At 33.5% G+C, this 17,860-nt stretch overlaps 2 protein-coding genes across 3 annotated transcripts in view; one reads left to right on the top strand and one right to left on the bottom strand.

Annotated features, from left to right (window-relative positions):
• Nucleotides 1–5,217, bottom strand: part of LOC105334346 (neuroglian) — a 55,434-nt gene extending 50,217 nt beyond the window's left edge. The window contains exon 1 of one of the 2 annotated variants that reach the window (XM_034452304.2): nt 5,194–5,217. The gene's annotated coding sequence lies outside the window, so the exon portion shown is untranslated. Of the gene's footprint in view, nt 1–4,531; nt 4,893–5,193 lie in introns of those variants that run through there. The other variant, XM_066083025.1, reaches the window with a different exon arrangement.
• Nucleotides 5,218–12,643: 7,426 nt separating this feature from the next.
• LOC105326055 (meiosis expressed gene 1 protein homolog) lies at nt 12,644–17,824 on the top strand. Its single transcript, XM_011425889.4, has 4 exons — nt 12,644–12,765; nt 12,941–12,973; nt 15,180–15,325; nt 17,093–17,824. Exons 2-4 carry the CDS (start codon nt 12,964–12,966, stop codon nt 17,219–17,221), a joined length of 285 nt encoding a protein of 94 aa, XP_011424191.3. The 5' UTR covers nt 12,644–12,765; nt 12,941–12,963; the 3' UTR covers nt 17,222–17,824.
• Nucleotides 17,825–17,860: the final 36 nt, after the last annotated feature.

The following is a 17,860-nucleotide window of genomic DNA, read 5'->3' as shown; positions in this document are numbered from 1 at the left end:
TCTCATTTTAAGTTCAACCTTTCTTCCTCGGACATGATGAACCTGCTTGAACTTTGCCAAACACGGAACTATTTTCATGAGGACACTTCACAGCTATGTCAATAATAAGCCAGTACTAAGCTGTAGATCAAAGTCCTATATATATTTATATACAGGTACATCATTGTGCACTTTACGACATTGATTATTTTCCCTCTCCATTTTTTATATTGCCCATTACGATTGATTTCTTCCGACTGTTATTAATAATGAATGAAGAGAACCTTTGTTTCGACGGTTCCTAACCATTTTTCTTGCAGTGTTACAAGATTGATTGTCTTTTACACATAAATTCTGTATTTTATGTATAAACCAGCTTATACCACAGAGTCTAGAGCTTTAGGGCTAACACAGGACACATTAGAGACAAATATAATACTGTGGAATCATTAAAATTCGTGGGGGTCAATTTTCGTGGATTGTGGCTTTTTTGTTATTTGTGGGGATGTTAATTTGTGGACGTGTTGGTTTTCGGTTTCAATAAGAAAACTAACCTTTTAAAATTTGTTTTCGTTGAGGATATAAATTCGTGGAGGAGAGCTACCTATGAATACCTCGAAAACTGAGCCACCACGTACTCTAACGATTCCCCAGTACATCAGCCATCATGTGAAAGCCACAGAGCAGATTTTCGGCTGCCCTCTTACATCAACTTCAACAAAGTTTTTAAATAAATTGTTATTTTCCATTTCATCTTTATTGCTTGATTCTCAGAGTACTCTTCCTTTAGCACAATTCTAAGTTTTGTCATTTTATGAATTTCAAATGACTGGATAAGGTTAAAGTTGAGTGACCTTGTAAAACCTTGGTGATATTTATCTACTAGGTCAAGTTCAAGTCTTATAATGTCTTTGTTGGCTTTCACCATGTATCCATTATTTGATCATGAGGTTTTAACCTTGTAATGGACTCTTTATCCTAGGAAGTCCTGAACAATGCTAGGTTAGTTTCACTGAAATTGATGACATGCTCGGCAGCATTTTCATCTCTTGGCCTTGGAAAAGATATTCTAAAACCTAAAAACCGATAAAATGAGGCAAAATTTAAAGCCTGGGGAAGCTGAAGTTCACATGCACTTTCATCATTATAACACGATCCATCTGGAAAAGTAGCTAAACATAGACCGACAGGACAAACAGCCATTGTTTATTTCAAACGTGATGTTAAAAATTTTGTGTTCCAAGAGATTTGTTAAAGATGTTCAAAACAAATAAACACAGATGTAAACATGCAGTTCTAGATAATGTCTAGACATAATTTTCATAGAGCATATTTAGAGTTAGGTATGATTGAACAATTAAAGAAAATTATTTAACAACTTAAGTTTGTTCAGTAGGGATGGACACCAATGCTTGGTTAGCAAGGGACGGTTTCAATTAAAGTACCTGTCAATATTTTTGTAAAATTGAGAGTTGCTTTACTTGAAGGGTAATGATATTTCTAAAATTCATGAAATGGCTTTAAAGATTATTATTAGGTAGAGGGGTGTCTTTGTTAAAATTGGTATGCAATATGTAGGCCACTAAAATTAAGTACATGTGAATCAGAAGGAAAATGCGAAAACTTGCGGCTCTGACTGTTGTGTTGATTTTACACAGTGAAATCGCAAGATACTGACAGGAGCTGAAATAACACAACCAATAGGTGGATGGGACATTGTAAACTATACACCGGTAAGTTTCTGACATGTGATAGTGCAACATGCACGCGGCACACAATGTCAACCCTTTGCTGGGGGCTCAGGTCTAAAAAGCTGAAAAATCCTGAAAAATGGGCGAAGTATGAAAGGGTCAAAATCTCATAAAAACCAGCATGAAGAAAATTTTACAGGTTTTTACTGTAATTTTCTTCAGAAATTGGTGATTGGCCTTATAAAGAGTGAATTAAAGGTATTCGTGCTGACTGGGAACTCAGGAAATTCTAGTTACAGAGTTCGAAGACACACATCCCCTGGCTACCATTAATTATATTAAAAAAAACTGTCCTGGGCCACCTTCACAATCGTGTTTGTTTTGATAATAAAAGTTTCGTTAAGTTCTCCGTTACGGATGACAGAAACTTTCACTATGTGATAAAAAAAGGCTGAGATCATGAACATTAGTGGTGCACTGATAGACTCGATCAATTCACTGATAGACTCGATCAATTCACTGATAGACTCGATCAATTCACTGATAGACTCGATATATCAATGCAACAAACTCTACTCCCTGACTCAATACATCGTGATACATACAGATACAAATCACTAGAGATTATCCTTAACATATGTTTGTCCTTTTACGGAACTTTCATTATTGACCTTAAGCTATACAAATATAATTTCTTGTTCGTCGGACACTGCACACTCATGTTCAAATAAAACTATACAAATAATATTACTATTAATTTCGTGCATCCAGGAAATTCTGAGCCGATTTCTGTTCTATTTTCACTCTATTATTCGCATTTCAAATAGTTTTTAATTTGTAAATCAGAAACAAGTAGAAGAAATATAACTGTCCGCTCAAATTTATCTACGTACCGCCTAAACATTTTGGCTACAAAAAATAATAATTTTATTATTTAAAAGCTCGCCTGCTGGTACCCTTTTTCACTGAATATCTGACAAACAAGAAATTATGTTGGTGTGGCCATATATAAATTATACCTCAATTCAATGAAATCTTCTTGAAAGCATGCACAGAACCACAAGTAAATAAGAGGAATGATGTATATTCATCTATTTTTGTAAAGAGATTATTTCTGGAATATTTAGACATTGTTTATATGTCCTTATTTATAGTTGGCTTATCTGTGTACAATATTTTCCCCATAATCTTGCTGACTTTTATTATTCTTTTACTGTAATGGAACTTTCTTGTTTGGTATAGTCCCCCATGCTTATTTTGGTCTTTACATAAAAAAAAAAAATCATGGCCAAGAGTTTTCCAGTCATAGACAATTTATTCCATCTCAGCAGGGAATTCAGTTATATGTTTTTTTATACAGTCCATAATTCATAATTCAAGTTCATTTATATCTGCTACAAGTCACCCTCCTAACGATCCTTCCCTTTCCTGTGTGTCAAGTCATGCAAAGGTTTCGTTCCAGCGTGCCTTATTCGATCCCGCAAAGGCTAATGGACTTGTCCTTTTCTCACACGATGTAAGGAAACACTTCTTCCAACTTCAGTTCCTTCCAAAGATGGACCAGTTTATTATACAGAGTTCAGCATATTGAATGTAATATACACAGCAAGGTCCCCATTCTCAGGTTTATTGCTAAACGTAAACATGAATTTACTATCAGAATTTTTTTAACATTAGAAGATCTTTTATTCAAAATCAATACGACGAGGAATAAAGTGGTGTTTCAGATTTGATGCGATTTACATAATTCTGCTCCCTGCGACTGCCATAACAAGATCACTGAATGTCTGAGACTCTTTTAATGAAATGTTCGGATATTTGAGAAATCCCAGTTAACCAGGGATATTGCACGGAAAGGTCTTCAGTATGTCGCGATCTGAGGAAAAGATCCAATATAAACTTGGGAAGCCCTTCAATCTCAGCATAATCTGGCGTCAATTATATTCACCATCATTGAGTAATCTACCCAAACACATGGTTTACAAATCAAACAATTTTTTTTTTTCAAATTAAAGTCCTATAAGTGTTAAAAGTGACATAAATCAAAGATAAGTTTTACTTAATTAAGGAAATAAATAAGTAAATGTATACTGCATAAAAGACCAGTTCAGACAGGAAAGAAATTGAAGTATAAATCACAGAATTCTGATACATGAATCATTTCATTACCCAAAAAAAAGTCATTAATCTTAGAAAGGAAGGAATTATTTTATCACAACTGTAACCATTTCCGTTATTAAGTGGTTTTTGAAAATGGCCAAGGAATATTTCAGCTACAGTTTCCACATTTTCCTTCTGTAAACATCCTTAAACAATGGCTTTAGGATACTCCATATATCAGGGAGAAGTGCCATTATAGTTGCTGTAACAGCAGGGAAGGGCACCTGTTTCACAGGTGAAAAATGTCTGTTTGTTTATTGGCTCAATTAAAGGGAGGCAACTCTCATTAAGAAGAAACCACTTCTCTCTCTCTCTTTCTAACTTCCTCCAATCTCTCTCTCTCTCTCTCTCTCTCTCTCTCTCTCTCTCTCTCTCTCTCTCTCTCTCCTTTTATTTTATATCAATTGCAATTCATATTAGTATCTGATACCATATTTATTCTCTCTCTCTCTTACACATTAGCACATTAGTTTAATTTAAAATAAATAATAATTAAACACCAATAATATTCTTCAGTGAGTGTATGTTATTATAGATCTTCAGTATGATTATATAATAAATAATATTTCTTTTCAAAATGAAATCATTTATTCAATTATATCTCATTCCTGTGAAAAATCTGTAAATATTATATATAAGCTTTTGAATCAAAATTACATGCATCATTTCTGATTAAATGTATAATAGTTAAATGTCCTTACCACACAGTTGAACTACAGAAGCTATATAGCTGTTGCAGTAAAATGTCCAGTTTTCTAACTAATATATACAGAATTCTGTTTCACAGAGTCAATGCACTGTCACTCCTATAGGAAGCATAAAATAGCTATACACAAGGAAAAAAAGTAAAACACAGAGATGACTTCATCGCATCCAATGACATGTGGTCCTCATTGAGACGAAAGCCTTCGCCACAAACAGCTAATGTTTTGAAATGCGAGAAACAACAGCTTAAAAATTAGCAGTGGGGAGTAAAACACATGGAATTCTCGGCAGGAATTCTGTGAGTCCAGTGAGTTTGGATAGGGTTTCTGGTGAGGCTTGATTGGCTGGCTGGGAGATTCTGAGGGTGAACTCGCCCAGTGTCAGCGAGTTATGCGGGGTATGAGGTGGGAACAAGTGTTTAACGACCTAAAACAATGTTGTGTTAAGATTCTGAAAAATTACTTCTCTAAGAATGAATGTATAACCCAGGCAGGCAGTTAGCTTTACACAAATTCTAGACGACCATTCAGATGTGAATGTAATTGATTTCATTCATCACAAACTAATTTCACATGTATAAAGTCACACTTTTGGAGTTCCTAGACAGGGAAAAATTCAAGTCATTTATAATAATGTCCCTAGCTGCATTCATACTTACAATTGAAGAGTTTTCATTGCAACCCCAGACCTTAATGTTTCCTACAATAGAAAAAAAAATGAAACAATCACATTATGCGCAACTAATTAAATTGTGATAATAATTACATATAATTTCAGATTACATTATCCTTTGTTAGCTTTGATGAATATTATCCAAGACATCAAAATGACTATACGAAATAAATCATCTAACATGTGATACAGGATTTGATGGTCTGCTTTCCAAATACTGTGATCTCGATCTGGTTACAAATTGTTTTATTTATCATTAAAAATTCAATGACATACAGAAGAATGTACAGATATAGCTTATTGAAAAATTTAACACATTTACTAATTCTTTGGATGTTACGTCATGTTTTCTCCAATATAAATCAAATATATATATATATGTAATATAATACTCTAAATGTACAAACTTCACAAAAATTCAGCCACAATGAATAATAATGATTGAAATCAGAGAGACTTTCACCAAATCATTTAACTTGTTGATTTTTTAAAAGAAAGTAATCTGTTATCATGATGCAAAGTGCATTTAATTTAATATTTCATTCAAATGGTGCCTGTCTTAGATTTTCAGTCTTTTATTAAACTTATTAGGTTTCACTGCTTGTTGTGACATTTTTCAGGGCTTGGTAATAACTTTTCTTTCCCGATTTATCTTAATTCAACGCAACACAAATGGCAGCTGTTTCTTGTTCTGAGCAGTTGTAGGACGGAGTGCAAACAAATTGACAACAAACTTTAAAAAGCTAATTATCTAATCTCTCGTCTGTGATTGCCAATGATCAGATTTTGCTGATAAACAAATGAAACAGAAAAAAAAATGGCAGAGGTCAAACCAGCTCAAAACACAGAGACGTTTATCTACAGAAATCAGGGGAGATAAGTGGGTGATAAGAAATTTCTAGGATTTTAAATTAACCTTCAAAGGTAGAAATGAGGAAAAATGACAGCTGTACAGCGGTAAACCACTTAGTGAGTACCACTGGTAATGATTCAACACCCCACATATCATGTTTGTGTTAATTACAGAGTACAGGCCCTTCAATGTCATAAGTGTCTGTATTAGTTGATTCGGCAGATAAAGAATTCAGTTTATTGCTAACAGAACATGTATGTGCCAAAGAGAAAATGCTAATACTTATGTACTTTGGTCATCTTGTGTGTATACAGTAAACAAATTGTAACTATAGGTATGGTAAATATACCAAAGATAATTCCCTCTTCTTAAACAAAAATTCAGCTAACGATATTCAAAACTAATTCAGTTTATTGCTACCAGAGCATATGTATGGTAGATGTGCCAAAGAGAAAATGCCAATCCTAATGCATTTTCAAATTGGTCATTCTGTAAACCAACAATATGGGTTTATACAAATTGCAACTCCTTCCTCTTTAACTTAGTGATAAGGCGTCAGCACTCTTTTAAGAAAATATATGCACATATTGTGCTCTGGTGAATAAGTTGCCAATTTAGTAAATTACAGATGAATTCTTGCCTGCTGAATTTCTAACTTATGTCTTATCATAGGTATACTACATGTATATACTATTATAATATATTCATAGTACACATTATGAAAGGGGATTGGGTGTCAATATATATAATTATAATTAAAGTAATTGACCTTATTTTTAGACTGTATGTTAGAAGTATGCTGGATTTTCTTTCAGACATGTTGCATTTGATGGAGACTGGCAGAGAGAGTTACATGGACAGCAATGGTTTTCCCACTGCAATGATTTATTTCTCAACAGCTTTCAAGTGACACTTTCCTCAAATAATCCCCCCAACCTCTCTCCTTCTCAGCCAGGCAAAATAATTCAGCAGTCGCAGTTAAGCATGCTACCGAAGCATTAATCAACATTCCATGAATCGAGGAAGAGAAAGAGGGGGAAAATCACATTGTCTAAATGAAAATCTCAGCACTGGAAGCCCGTAACCCTGTCAGTGTATGTTGTTTATGTGGTGTTGAACAGGGGTCAGACTCCATAATGGCCCATTCCAACCCCCAAACACTGACCTCCTACCTCTCCTGTCTACATCCCCCCCCCACAATTCTCCACGCCCCACAAATCTGTCATTGCCAACTGGAAATCTCCTTACAGGGGTATATATGTGTAATAAAATTTATGTCTTTCATTGATGAAGTACCCAGCGATAATTTGATTTCCATGCATACAAAGTCTCCAGAGGAACTGTGGGCAGAAACAGTGGATCGCCACAACAGTAACCTGGTTAAGGAACCCATTCATTATTCATTTACTTCGTTAAGACTTTACATGACAGCAAGGATAGAACCCAGTTCTGCGGTTGTCAGTGCAAGCCAACAAGTTTCAGTGGAGTTCATAAAACTCATGATATATCACTATCAGTCTTTTAATTTCAAATAGACATGTCAATTAGTCATATGTTCCTAATAATACATGTAACATCAATGAAAAATACATATATATACATATATATAATTCTCAAGATATTCAAAGTATATCAATTAAAATAATTACTTAAAATAACTTAATTGTTCAATTCTAACCAGGCTAAACTTTCCATTGAGATCAAATGGTGATAAGAAATTATTCAAGAATCCAGTGAATCTCAAACATAAGTTAATTATGATGTATTAATTAACAACTATGCCTTCCGCCTTCCCAATTTCAAAACCCAGAAACCCCTCAAAATTAAACTTCCCTTGATTAGTTTGAAGTCATTCTCAATTTAAAAAATACCAGTAAAGAGAAACATGAACAATATAGAGAGAAAAAGTAGGAATTTCAAAGTAAAATCTAGATTTATAGGGGTCTTTGCTAGACCCACGAAATGATAGAAATTAAGATTTAAATAATTAAGTTTTCTATATTTTTTTTTTTAATTAACTGACCCTTAATACTAGTATATGGTTCATCTGTATACAGAGGTACTTTATAACATTACATGCAGTTATAAGTTCATTTAATAAATGCATGTTCACCCAATGACCAAATGTGAAATACATTTTTTGCTGGTTAAGGAGAAATAATCCAACTAATTTTTTAAGCAAAATTTTTTAGAATGCATTTTATGATCAAATATTTAAATTTTTCAGTGTCTTTGTCTGTGATAATTAAGACACCGATTTTGTATTGTAAATTCCAATAAATTCAAATGATGTATTGCTTGGGCACAAGTAGGGTTTTCATAATTAAAAGTTACTGTAATTAAAATCACATAGATATGTCAATATTTTAATATTAAATCGTACAATTGCTGAAAATTATATAAATATAAGTAACAAGGAATCATTTGTTAAATATTCAGATCAAATCTATCATAAAGCCCTTTGGGATTTGACCATGCTCCAACCAAAATTATCACCTCTACTGTGGAATCATCATTTTTCATGGAAGACCAATGTTTGTGGCTTTCATATATTGGTAACCCTTACCCACAAATGTAAATATATATAAATTGTTTAATATTTATCAAAAATGTCCCGATTTCACATCCAACGAAATTACGTCCCCACGAACCAGGGAAATTTTGACTTAACCCATGAACATTGACTCCCAAGAATAAAAATAACCAAAGTAATACTCAAAGAATGATTCCTTATTCCTTAAATAATATTGACTACAATTTAGTAAAATATTGACACTGTGATTATATTAGATTTTTATGTACTTTCATCCACATAAATTAAATTAATTCTCAAGGTATCCAATATATACCAGATTACTGGAAAACACAATCCAAATTCCTAATAGATGAAGGGGCCGTTCCTTTGCTGTAGACAGCCTGGTCATTGAATTCCCTCTGACCAGTCTCCCCATTCTTGACACCAGGTCAATCTGTGAGAATAAATAAAACAAGAGATATCTGTAACATCAACAAATGCTAGCCCAGCAGAATTAAGATAAATAACATCTACAATGGCGGTAAACATAAACTTATAAAGGAATTCCCCACCTCCCAGCAGGCCTGCTCTACAGTCAGACGTTTAGGGGGGCTGCAAAGCTAGCTCAGATATAAAGTGACCCCTCTCAATAAACATTACACATCTGTTAATTTACTAATTAGTCTGTGTTAATCTCCCTCATCAAATTCTTATCTTTTTCACATTCATATCAGGCACGTTACACGGACTTTCTGACATTACAAATGGCCAATTCCTGCAGAGTCAACCCAATTCAAGCATCACAGAGAGCCACCAATGCCATGGTCAATTGGGTTAATTTGATCTGGGATAATTAGGACAATTGTCTTTCACATCTCCAAGAAAAGTATTTCAATTCAAACTCAGTGTTTACACATGTAACACTATTAGACCCTTTCAAGTAACTGCGGTACTGCTCTTTTGCATGCAGAGCAAATTGACATAGTTTGGTGATATAAGACATAACGCCAATTGTTTCTATTGCGTTATTTAATTACCTACCTTCTAAAACTTCTGCAAAGTACATGTACATCAATTTGCCCTGCAAAAGATCGGCCCCAGGGCCATAAAACTTAGACAAGCTCACTTTTTATCTCAATCTTACTTTTTCACCCTATCTATTCCTTTTTTAAAAGTAAGAATGAGATCAAAAGTAAGCTCATCTAACTGTTATGGCCCCTGGGTCAGTACTGCAGTTATTGTGAAAGGGTCTATTAGACAGCTGTTAACTATCTGTAGAAATCTATTTTATTAGAGTGTTGTACATGTGCATGAGATTAAAGAAAACTCTTTCAAGAAATTGGGGCTTTATAAATTATTATCATCTAAATGAAATTAAAATTCATCATTCAAATTGATTCTTGTAAACATGTATGAAGAGTTTTTTGTTTGTTTTTTTACCGTAGGATAACACTTCCGGAAAAAGTCACTCAAATTAACAGGAATTTTTTTGATAATGAAAGATATAATGATCAATAAATTGTACAAATGTCAAATAAGTGAAAAATTTGCAGTGTGGGGATAAAAAATGAATATCTAAAATAATTATTCCAGTAAGTAACAACAAAAGCCCCTGCGGGATTCAAACTCGGGATGTACGGATAACAAGTCGTACACTTTAACCACTCGGCTATGGAGTAAGTTACATGTTTCAATCCATAAAATCCTTTTGATAAAAAGAAAAGTCATTTTGATCAGTGGTCAGCCATTTTGTGATGATGTGTTATTCCACCTTAAAGCTTTACTTCTGTACTACTGAAAGTGTTAAATTTGGAATTAAACATTAATTTTAAAGGGAACCATGTATTTAGTACATGTGTATAGCATTCACTTTACAAAAAATTGATGAACTTAATTATTAAAGCAAAACTATACTGCCCTTTTACATGGTAAACATGGTACTAAATTTAAATGGTAAGGACAATCATTTTTTTTACCATGTCACATGACCACCTTTACAAAATTTGACTCGATCAAGGTCTATTAAGTTTTCTCACAATGGACTGAGAAATACCCAAATCAAAAATTTCACTCAAAGCATGCATAGGCAAACAACAACTGAAATAGCAATTAAATTTAACCATGTCAGAAATATATTTAAGCTTTAAGATAAAGTTTTTGACAATGTTATAATAAAATATAAACATAAAACAGAGTATTATTTAAATTCGGAATTATTTTAATTCTTGGAATTTAGAGAAACAGTGAAAAGTAGCCTTAGTCACTACTAATTCATCAACTAACCCTGATTTTCACAGTCAATGTTAAACAGGGCATTACTAATTGCCCTTAGTTTACTGATGTGAAAACAGAAATTTCTTAGTATCATCTATATTACAAATGTATTCAATAAAAAAAATTAAATGTCTGTAGATATTGATTTTTGTTTAAAACAATCAGTCATGTATTTCTTACACAGTGAATTTATTCATTACAAAATATATTATGTAAATGTTGATTTGTAGGTGGTGTGATCTAAGTTCTTTTTTTATGTGCTTGAGTAAAAATTCTTCAGGATTCACAAAGGGAGTTAGCAAATCCTGGATTTGCTAACCCCTATTGGGCGCATGCCCCAGGTTTTCTCTGGGGTTAGAAAATCCAGGATTTGCTAACCCCTATTGGGCGCATGCGAGATGTCTTTGGTTAGTAAATCCAGGATTTACTAACCCCCCCCCCCCTTTACACAAGTTGAATTTAGTTCCAGGCTGTCCTTTCAATCATTCAGTTTAAGAGATATTCTTCGGTTTCTTTAACATATCCTATTTCAATGTGCAACAAAGATGCATTTTCCAATCCCTCTCTGAAATAACCCGATCGTAAAAAGATAGCCATCGATCTATAGTGCAGCATCGCCGTGTACACTATACTATGTCAACACATCTACGTTTCTGATTACATGTGTACCAATCTGATTAAAATAAGATCTTTGATCCGCTCTGACAAATTCGATGTCGCTACACAAAGATGATCTTTGTGTAGCGACATCGAATTTGTCAGAGCGGATCAAAGATCTTATTTTAATCAGATTGCATGTGTACCTACCATTGTTTACCTTATAGATAGCGATATCTTTCTCCCAGCGCGGTGGAACATAACAAACTTGAAACATAAAGCCGCACCGAAGCCATCACTGCACAAAAGGGAGTAAATTTAGCGTCACTTCCGCCTATAGCTTTCCTCTGCGCGTCCTTCAGTCCGTCTGTCCGTCCGTCTGTCTGACTTCAGTTTTCCACACTTTTTTTCTTTATGCGTTTGAGGAATAATATGAAATTTGCTGAACAGCTTCAAAATATCAAACTACAGATCAAGTTTACACTTGTGTAGCATCTGGTTGACATATTTTCGAAAAAATTAATTTTTTATATTCCAATTTTTTAAAAATTGAAACTATCTAAAATACTAAAAATAGAGCAGAGAACAGCGCAGAACTTCCTGGAAACTTGAAATTAAAAATAATAATATTTGTATAGTTTTATTTAAAAACTAGAGAATAACAAGAAATTATATTGGTGTGGCCTAAAATGTATGTTTACCGAGTTCAGTTCAAAATTACCGATTAGGCTATTCTGCTGCAATATTTTAGCAAATATAAACATACCGTTCCGTAACATATTCTGAAAATTTAAAGGGGACTGGCTAATTATTAAGGAAGAATATTGCCCTAGCACTGGTTGGCCTGTAAACATGTACAAACTCAGGGGAAAGGGGCAAACCTAACCAATAATATATTGATCGAAATCTCGAAATCATAGAAATTTTGAAGTGGAATCCCCCCCCCCTCCCCCACGCACCCACCAACCCATCCTGTTGCTACCCTGCGGGGCCTGTTCAAAATATTATTCTGAAATCGACCCTAAGAAGTCTTGTAAAATATTTGCTAAATATTTCTATCAAACCACACCACAACAAATCTTGGTTCACATCCTACGACAGCACTCATTCTGCAATATTTTCCCGCAATTTTAGAGTAGCCGTTCTTTCGATGTTGAATATTGACTAATCACAGTCGAGAATTTATTCAGTGCCGCTCAGCAGTTGGTGTGGTAACATGTAAACAAACGTGATTCAAACTCAGTAGAGCGAGACGATTTGACTTGTTTATTCAGGTAACGCTCGATCTTTTCATCCATCCTGATAGTGCGTATTGTCTGGTAAGTTTTTCAAAAGATATCTGGCAGTATCAATTGCTATTGTTATCTATAGACCGGTATTCTGATTGTGTAGACTGTTAGATTTGTTGTGTACAGTCAATCTCCAAAACGTACACACGTACATTATACAGCCGATCATTCTTATTTCTTTGACGCCCGTAGTGCTTATTTATAGGATACAGGATATATATTGGAAAAATGGCGACAGGTAAAAGTGATAGTGATATATGTTTTTCTAAGTTTGCTGCATCAATTGATTTCAAATGTGCATGCACATGCATGAGTGCATTTACCACAGAGGCTTGTGTAAAACTAAGAAAAAATCGTTATAAAAGTGGGTACCTCGGAGGAAAAACAAATATTAAAAAAAATATTTTTTCCTCCGAGGCACCCACTTTTTTTTTTTACACTTGTTCCTTTCAGTTTACATGTGCTTTTATGCCATGATACACTTAATGTATAAAATTCTCTCTCTCTCTCTCTCTCTCTCTCTCTCTCTCTCTGTTAATTGTTCTTATGTCGACAAAGAACTATATATATGATATGAGTTGAATTTGGCCCCCATAATTTGCTATTTTTTAAGTGTTTCTGGTACAGTTAAATGTTAAATTGTTATATTTTAGAAGAGTTGATGTAAAATTCATTTTTCACCTATTTATTTGTGTAGGAGGTCAGTGCCGTATAGGTTTTTACCAGTACTTCGCATTGTGTTTATTTTTGTTTTGAGACTGAATTTAATGACCGGCATGTCTTATACATTCAGAATTAAACTTCACTAATTTATAAATAAGGTATAAATAACGACTTTACTCTCAATATAGATAAACCAGATATAATAAACCAAACTCAAAGTAAATGAAAACCAAGATTAACAACCCTTTATAAATTTATTATAACAAAATAAGAACACAAGTCAATAGCAAGTACTTAAAATCCCCCAACCCTAAAACCTAACTTTAACAGGGACCTCAAATTGACAGACGAGACGGGAACTCAGGAGAAAAGTAGCTAGCAAAACCAGCTGTCTCCCTCGTCAAATAAGAACTTATATACACAACTTTATATATGGGACAAAACAGTAGACAACTGTCATTAACGTTATTGGTTATCATATAAAGTGGGCTTTACCAAAGTAAAAGAATAAAATCACATCCGGATCTACCACATTTGATTTATTTGCACTCACTGGCAGTATATGACGTCAGAAGTGACGCTATTTCTATAATTCAATCAAAATCAGTTAAAAATTGACATTTTTCTTATCGTTTTATGAATGGGAAATGTAGAGCGCATGCTTGAACAAGGAACATTTTTTTGTCACTTATTAGCCCTGGCTTATATAGATACATCTCTGATTGAAATATTTTGTTTTTTAAAGCATGCGGCGACTATGTTTTCTGAAAGAAAAACTGCTTGAAAACAAGCTGTTTTATGCTAAAAATTCAAAAATGGCGGGAAAAGGTTTTCTTTACAATGTCATATTTCTAAATTGTGGGCAGTTGAATCAATATGAACATTATGTAAATATAAACATCACATATATATCTGTACAAAGAATTACAGTAAAATGATGTTCATTTTAGGGGGCCATAGCCTTAGGTAGCTTAACACAGTTTCATATAAAATCCAGGGGTCTGGGGAAAAGCATGATGGGTAGGGATTTTCCTGCTATTTTTATGCGGTATACATGAAAATAAAATTTTTAAACTCTCAGTTGCATAATATAATGAATTATTTTTCGAATACATGAGAAAAGTATGTAGAAAAATTTTTAAAATTAATTTTGTGAGACTCTAAAATAAAGCTTTTAGGGGGAGCCTAAAATGCATGGGTGTACTGCATTTAGAGGCACCCTTTTGTCTATTTTCCGCATGTTTTGAGTGCCAAATAAATTCTAGCATTAAGTTACATGTGCATTATTTTTAAATATTTACAAAATTCACGATTTTATCTTTCAATTGATATATAAATATATATGTAACATATTTTAACAATTTATTTTTATAGGGGTCAGTTTTGCTTGCCCCTCATCTGAAAACGTCCTAGTATAACATTACATATAAAACTGTGTTTTGCACCCTTAGCCCCCGGCCCCCCCCCCCTACTTTTTTTTTGCAAAGGTAGACCTAACCATTAGGCACATAGCATCTGTAGAGAGGGGCCAGCCCCCTTCCACTTTTTCTCAAAGGAGTCAATTTGAAAGGTATACTAGCCCCCTGCCCCCCCCCCCCCCCCCCAAAAAAAAAGAAAGAAATTTCATCATTTGGGAATTTTTTTTTGACAGGTAAGATATTTTATAGGTATATAGGTAATACTATATATGCTTCCGGCGCCATTGTTACATTATGTATAAATTACATGGTCATGGGGACTTGGTGTGTAAATCATTATAAAACTTCTTGATATTTTTCCAGGTGTGTATAGAATAGCAAATATGTCAGTGAAACCTACAAAGATGGTGCGCGCAACATCGTGGAGTGACGATGTAGAAGAAGCGTATCGGTTCCAGTTGGCCGGATACAGGGACGCACAGGATTACGTAGTCTGCAATAAAGCCGAGGTAAATTCTGTCACCATTGATACCCCCAAATAAAACAGTTGTGATGGGGTTGGGTATATTTGAACAATAAAATGCTATCTTTAATGATTCATTCGGGATATAAAGGTAGCGACATTGCAGAAAAAATACATAACCAGCATTAGCTGGTTATATAAATTTTTCCTGCAATGATCGCTACCTTCATAACTTGCATGAATCATAAAAGATAGCATTTTATTGTTTAAATTAACATTTTTACTTTAACTAATTAATAAATTGATTATGAAAAGTTAGTAAAATTCACTAAATTACTGTTAATGTACATTTAAGTATGTCAGCTAAAAAAACAGCCAAAATCGTCTCCTGTGAGATTTTGAGTCTGGCATCATCATGATTATTTCGTGCAGTCCCTGATTTTAATGAGGTCGCTGTAGGTGCCAATTTCAGTCCTGTCAGTTTCAGCCGCTGTAGATTTCGACCAATTGATAAATGGGGCGTGTAGATTTCAGTCTGGCTGTTTCTATAGAGCTTAATGAATTAGCTTTAACTTTCCGTAAGAAATAGAGGAACTTATACTTGTAAATATATAAGGAATCATTCTTTGAGTATTATGAGGTGATAATTTTGGTTGGGGCGTGATCAAATCCAATAAAGCCTGAAGGGCTTTATGATAGATTTGATCATGCCCCGGCAGAAATTATCACCTCATAATATTCAAAGAATGATTCCTTATTACCTATATTTATATAATTTTAAGCCATCGTACGATTAAATATTTAAATATAAATAAACAAACCCCGCTGGCGCCTCAATTTGGCGTCATTTGTATTTATTTATTAGTTATATAGTACAAAATCGATACGTAGTGTTATCACAGGCAAAGACACTGGTCACTGGATAATGTAAATATATTAATTTATTTTCACAAATTATATAGATATAGTTTGTTTGGAACGAAGCACATACTCAGAGTGTGTTCAGTATTGTTATGAATGAATTTCGCAAAGTGGCACAATAATGGAGTTTAATATCTGATAAAAGATGACAAGTTTCATTGTCAGATGAAATTGAATTTTTGTGAATAGGAGAAAAGAAGTATGTATTTAAATTCATATATGCAAGATCACTTGCTCATTGGTGACAAAAAGAAAAATTTAATATGAACAATATTTATGCATTATACCATGTAAATGAAGAATGATGTATTCACATAATTTCAATATAGAATTCATTATTGAAAAATTAGAACTTTTAATATCAATAGACCTTTGTTACCTGAATAAAATGCGTACAGATTCCATTCTAAAAATTTGTGCACAAGGAAATCTTAGTTTGGAGAATATATTTTTCTGCATCAGTTCCTGCCGATTCTGGATATCAAAATGTAATTAATGAATTTAGTGAACAGGTCCCAAACTTAAAATTTTCACGATGAAATCTTAGTTGTTTTGTCTCGGCATATATATTCTTCTGCATATCATGTTTCTATAAAATACCATTAAAAATTCCAGATTTGATTGTTTCATAATTTCATTCTATTATATTCTATCATAATGTCTCCATTTGCTGTGAATGGCATCTAGATAGAATGTTCTATCATCAAAATTATTTTGTTGTAAAATAAAGTTTAGCCTGGTCACTGAACAAACCATTCCATGCTAGGTCAAGGGAAGGGGTGAGGGTAGGGGTCTGTACACCCCCTCCTCAATTTAATTTTTATTCACTTGTTTTATGCTGTTATAATGATGATTTATCAGTTTATTAAATGAGATTTCATTTCTTTTACAGGCAGACAGATGGCCACACAATGGATATATAAAGAAGCTGATTCGTAAAGATGGGTGCTGGTACTACTTCAATAAAAGCCGAGAGTGTTCCGACAAAGATGTACCCAAGTGCAAACTATATTCCTATTAATTATCTACTCCCTCTAGCTAGCTAATTAACACTGAATTATAAAGACTGTGTCTGTAAATATTATACATGTATATGGGAAGTCTGCATGTTAAATATCTGAAGTGTTACAAGCTTGAAATTCTTTTTGTGTGTGTTTGTTTAAAGTCTTTTATTTATATCTTGATGTTTTGAAAATTTTCACTGAAACTATTTCCCATGCATGAAACATTCAGCTTCATGTTCATTCATATCATCACCATGTTATAACATGCTTCATTTTTAATTTTTTTAATTTATTTTGCCCAAAAGTTGGCATGTCGGATATGATCGGTCACGGATGTGGCCGACTGTGTGAAATTTTAATCACACTCAAGTAGATTATTTATACACTAGCGTACTGTGGCCATGCTGTAAATAACTATTACATGAATTATTGATTTGCACTCATGCAGATTTTTCTTCATAGGATGAGAAGTACTATAGGAGATCAGTATTAACTAGCATTTTGTTGGATGTGACCCGAGTTATAATGTGTCAGAGTGCTGGATATTTGAAGTACACATTTTAAGAGTACTGATTGAATATAAAAAGCAGTTGTTGATGAATAAATTGACAAACAAGAAACATTCGTTTCTGGGTTATTATTATTTTTTTTAATAA

The sequence above is a fragment of the Magallana gigas genome, chromosome 4 (assembly GCF_963853765.1).
Source record: "Magallana gigas chromosome 4, xbMagGiga1.1, whole genome shotgun sequence".
In the NCBI taxonomy this organism is placed as follows: domain Eukaryota; kingdom Metazoa; phylum Mollusca; class Bivalvia; order Ostreida; family Ostreidae; genus Magallana; species Magallana gigas.
The sequence above is the reverse complement of the archived record's forward strand: the minus strand, read 5'-3'. Positions and strand labels throughout refer to the sequence as shown.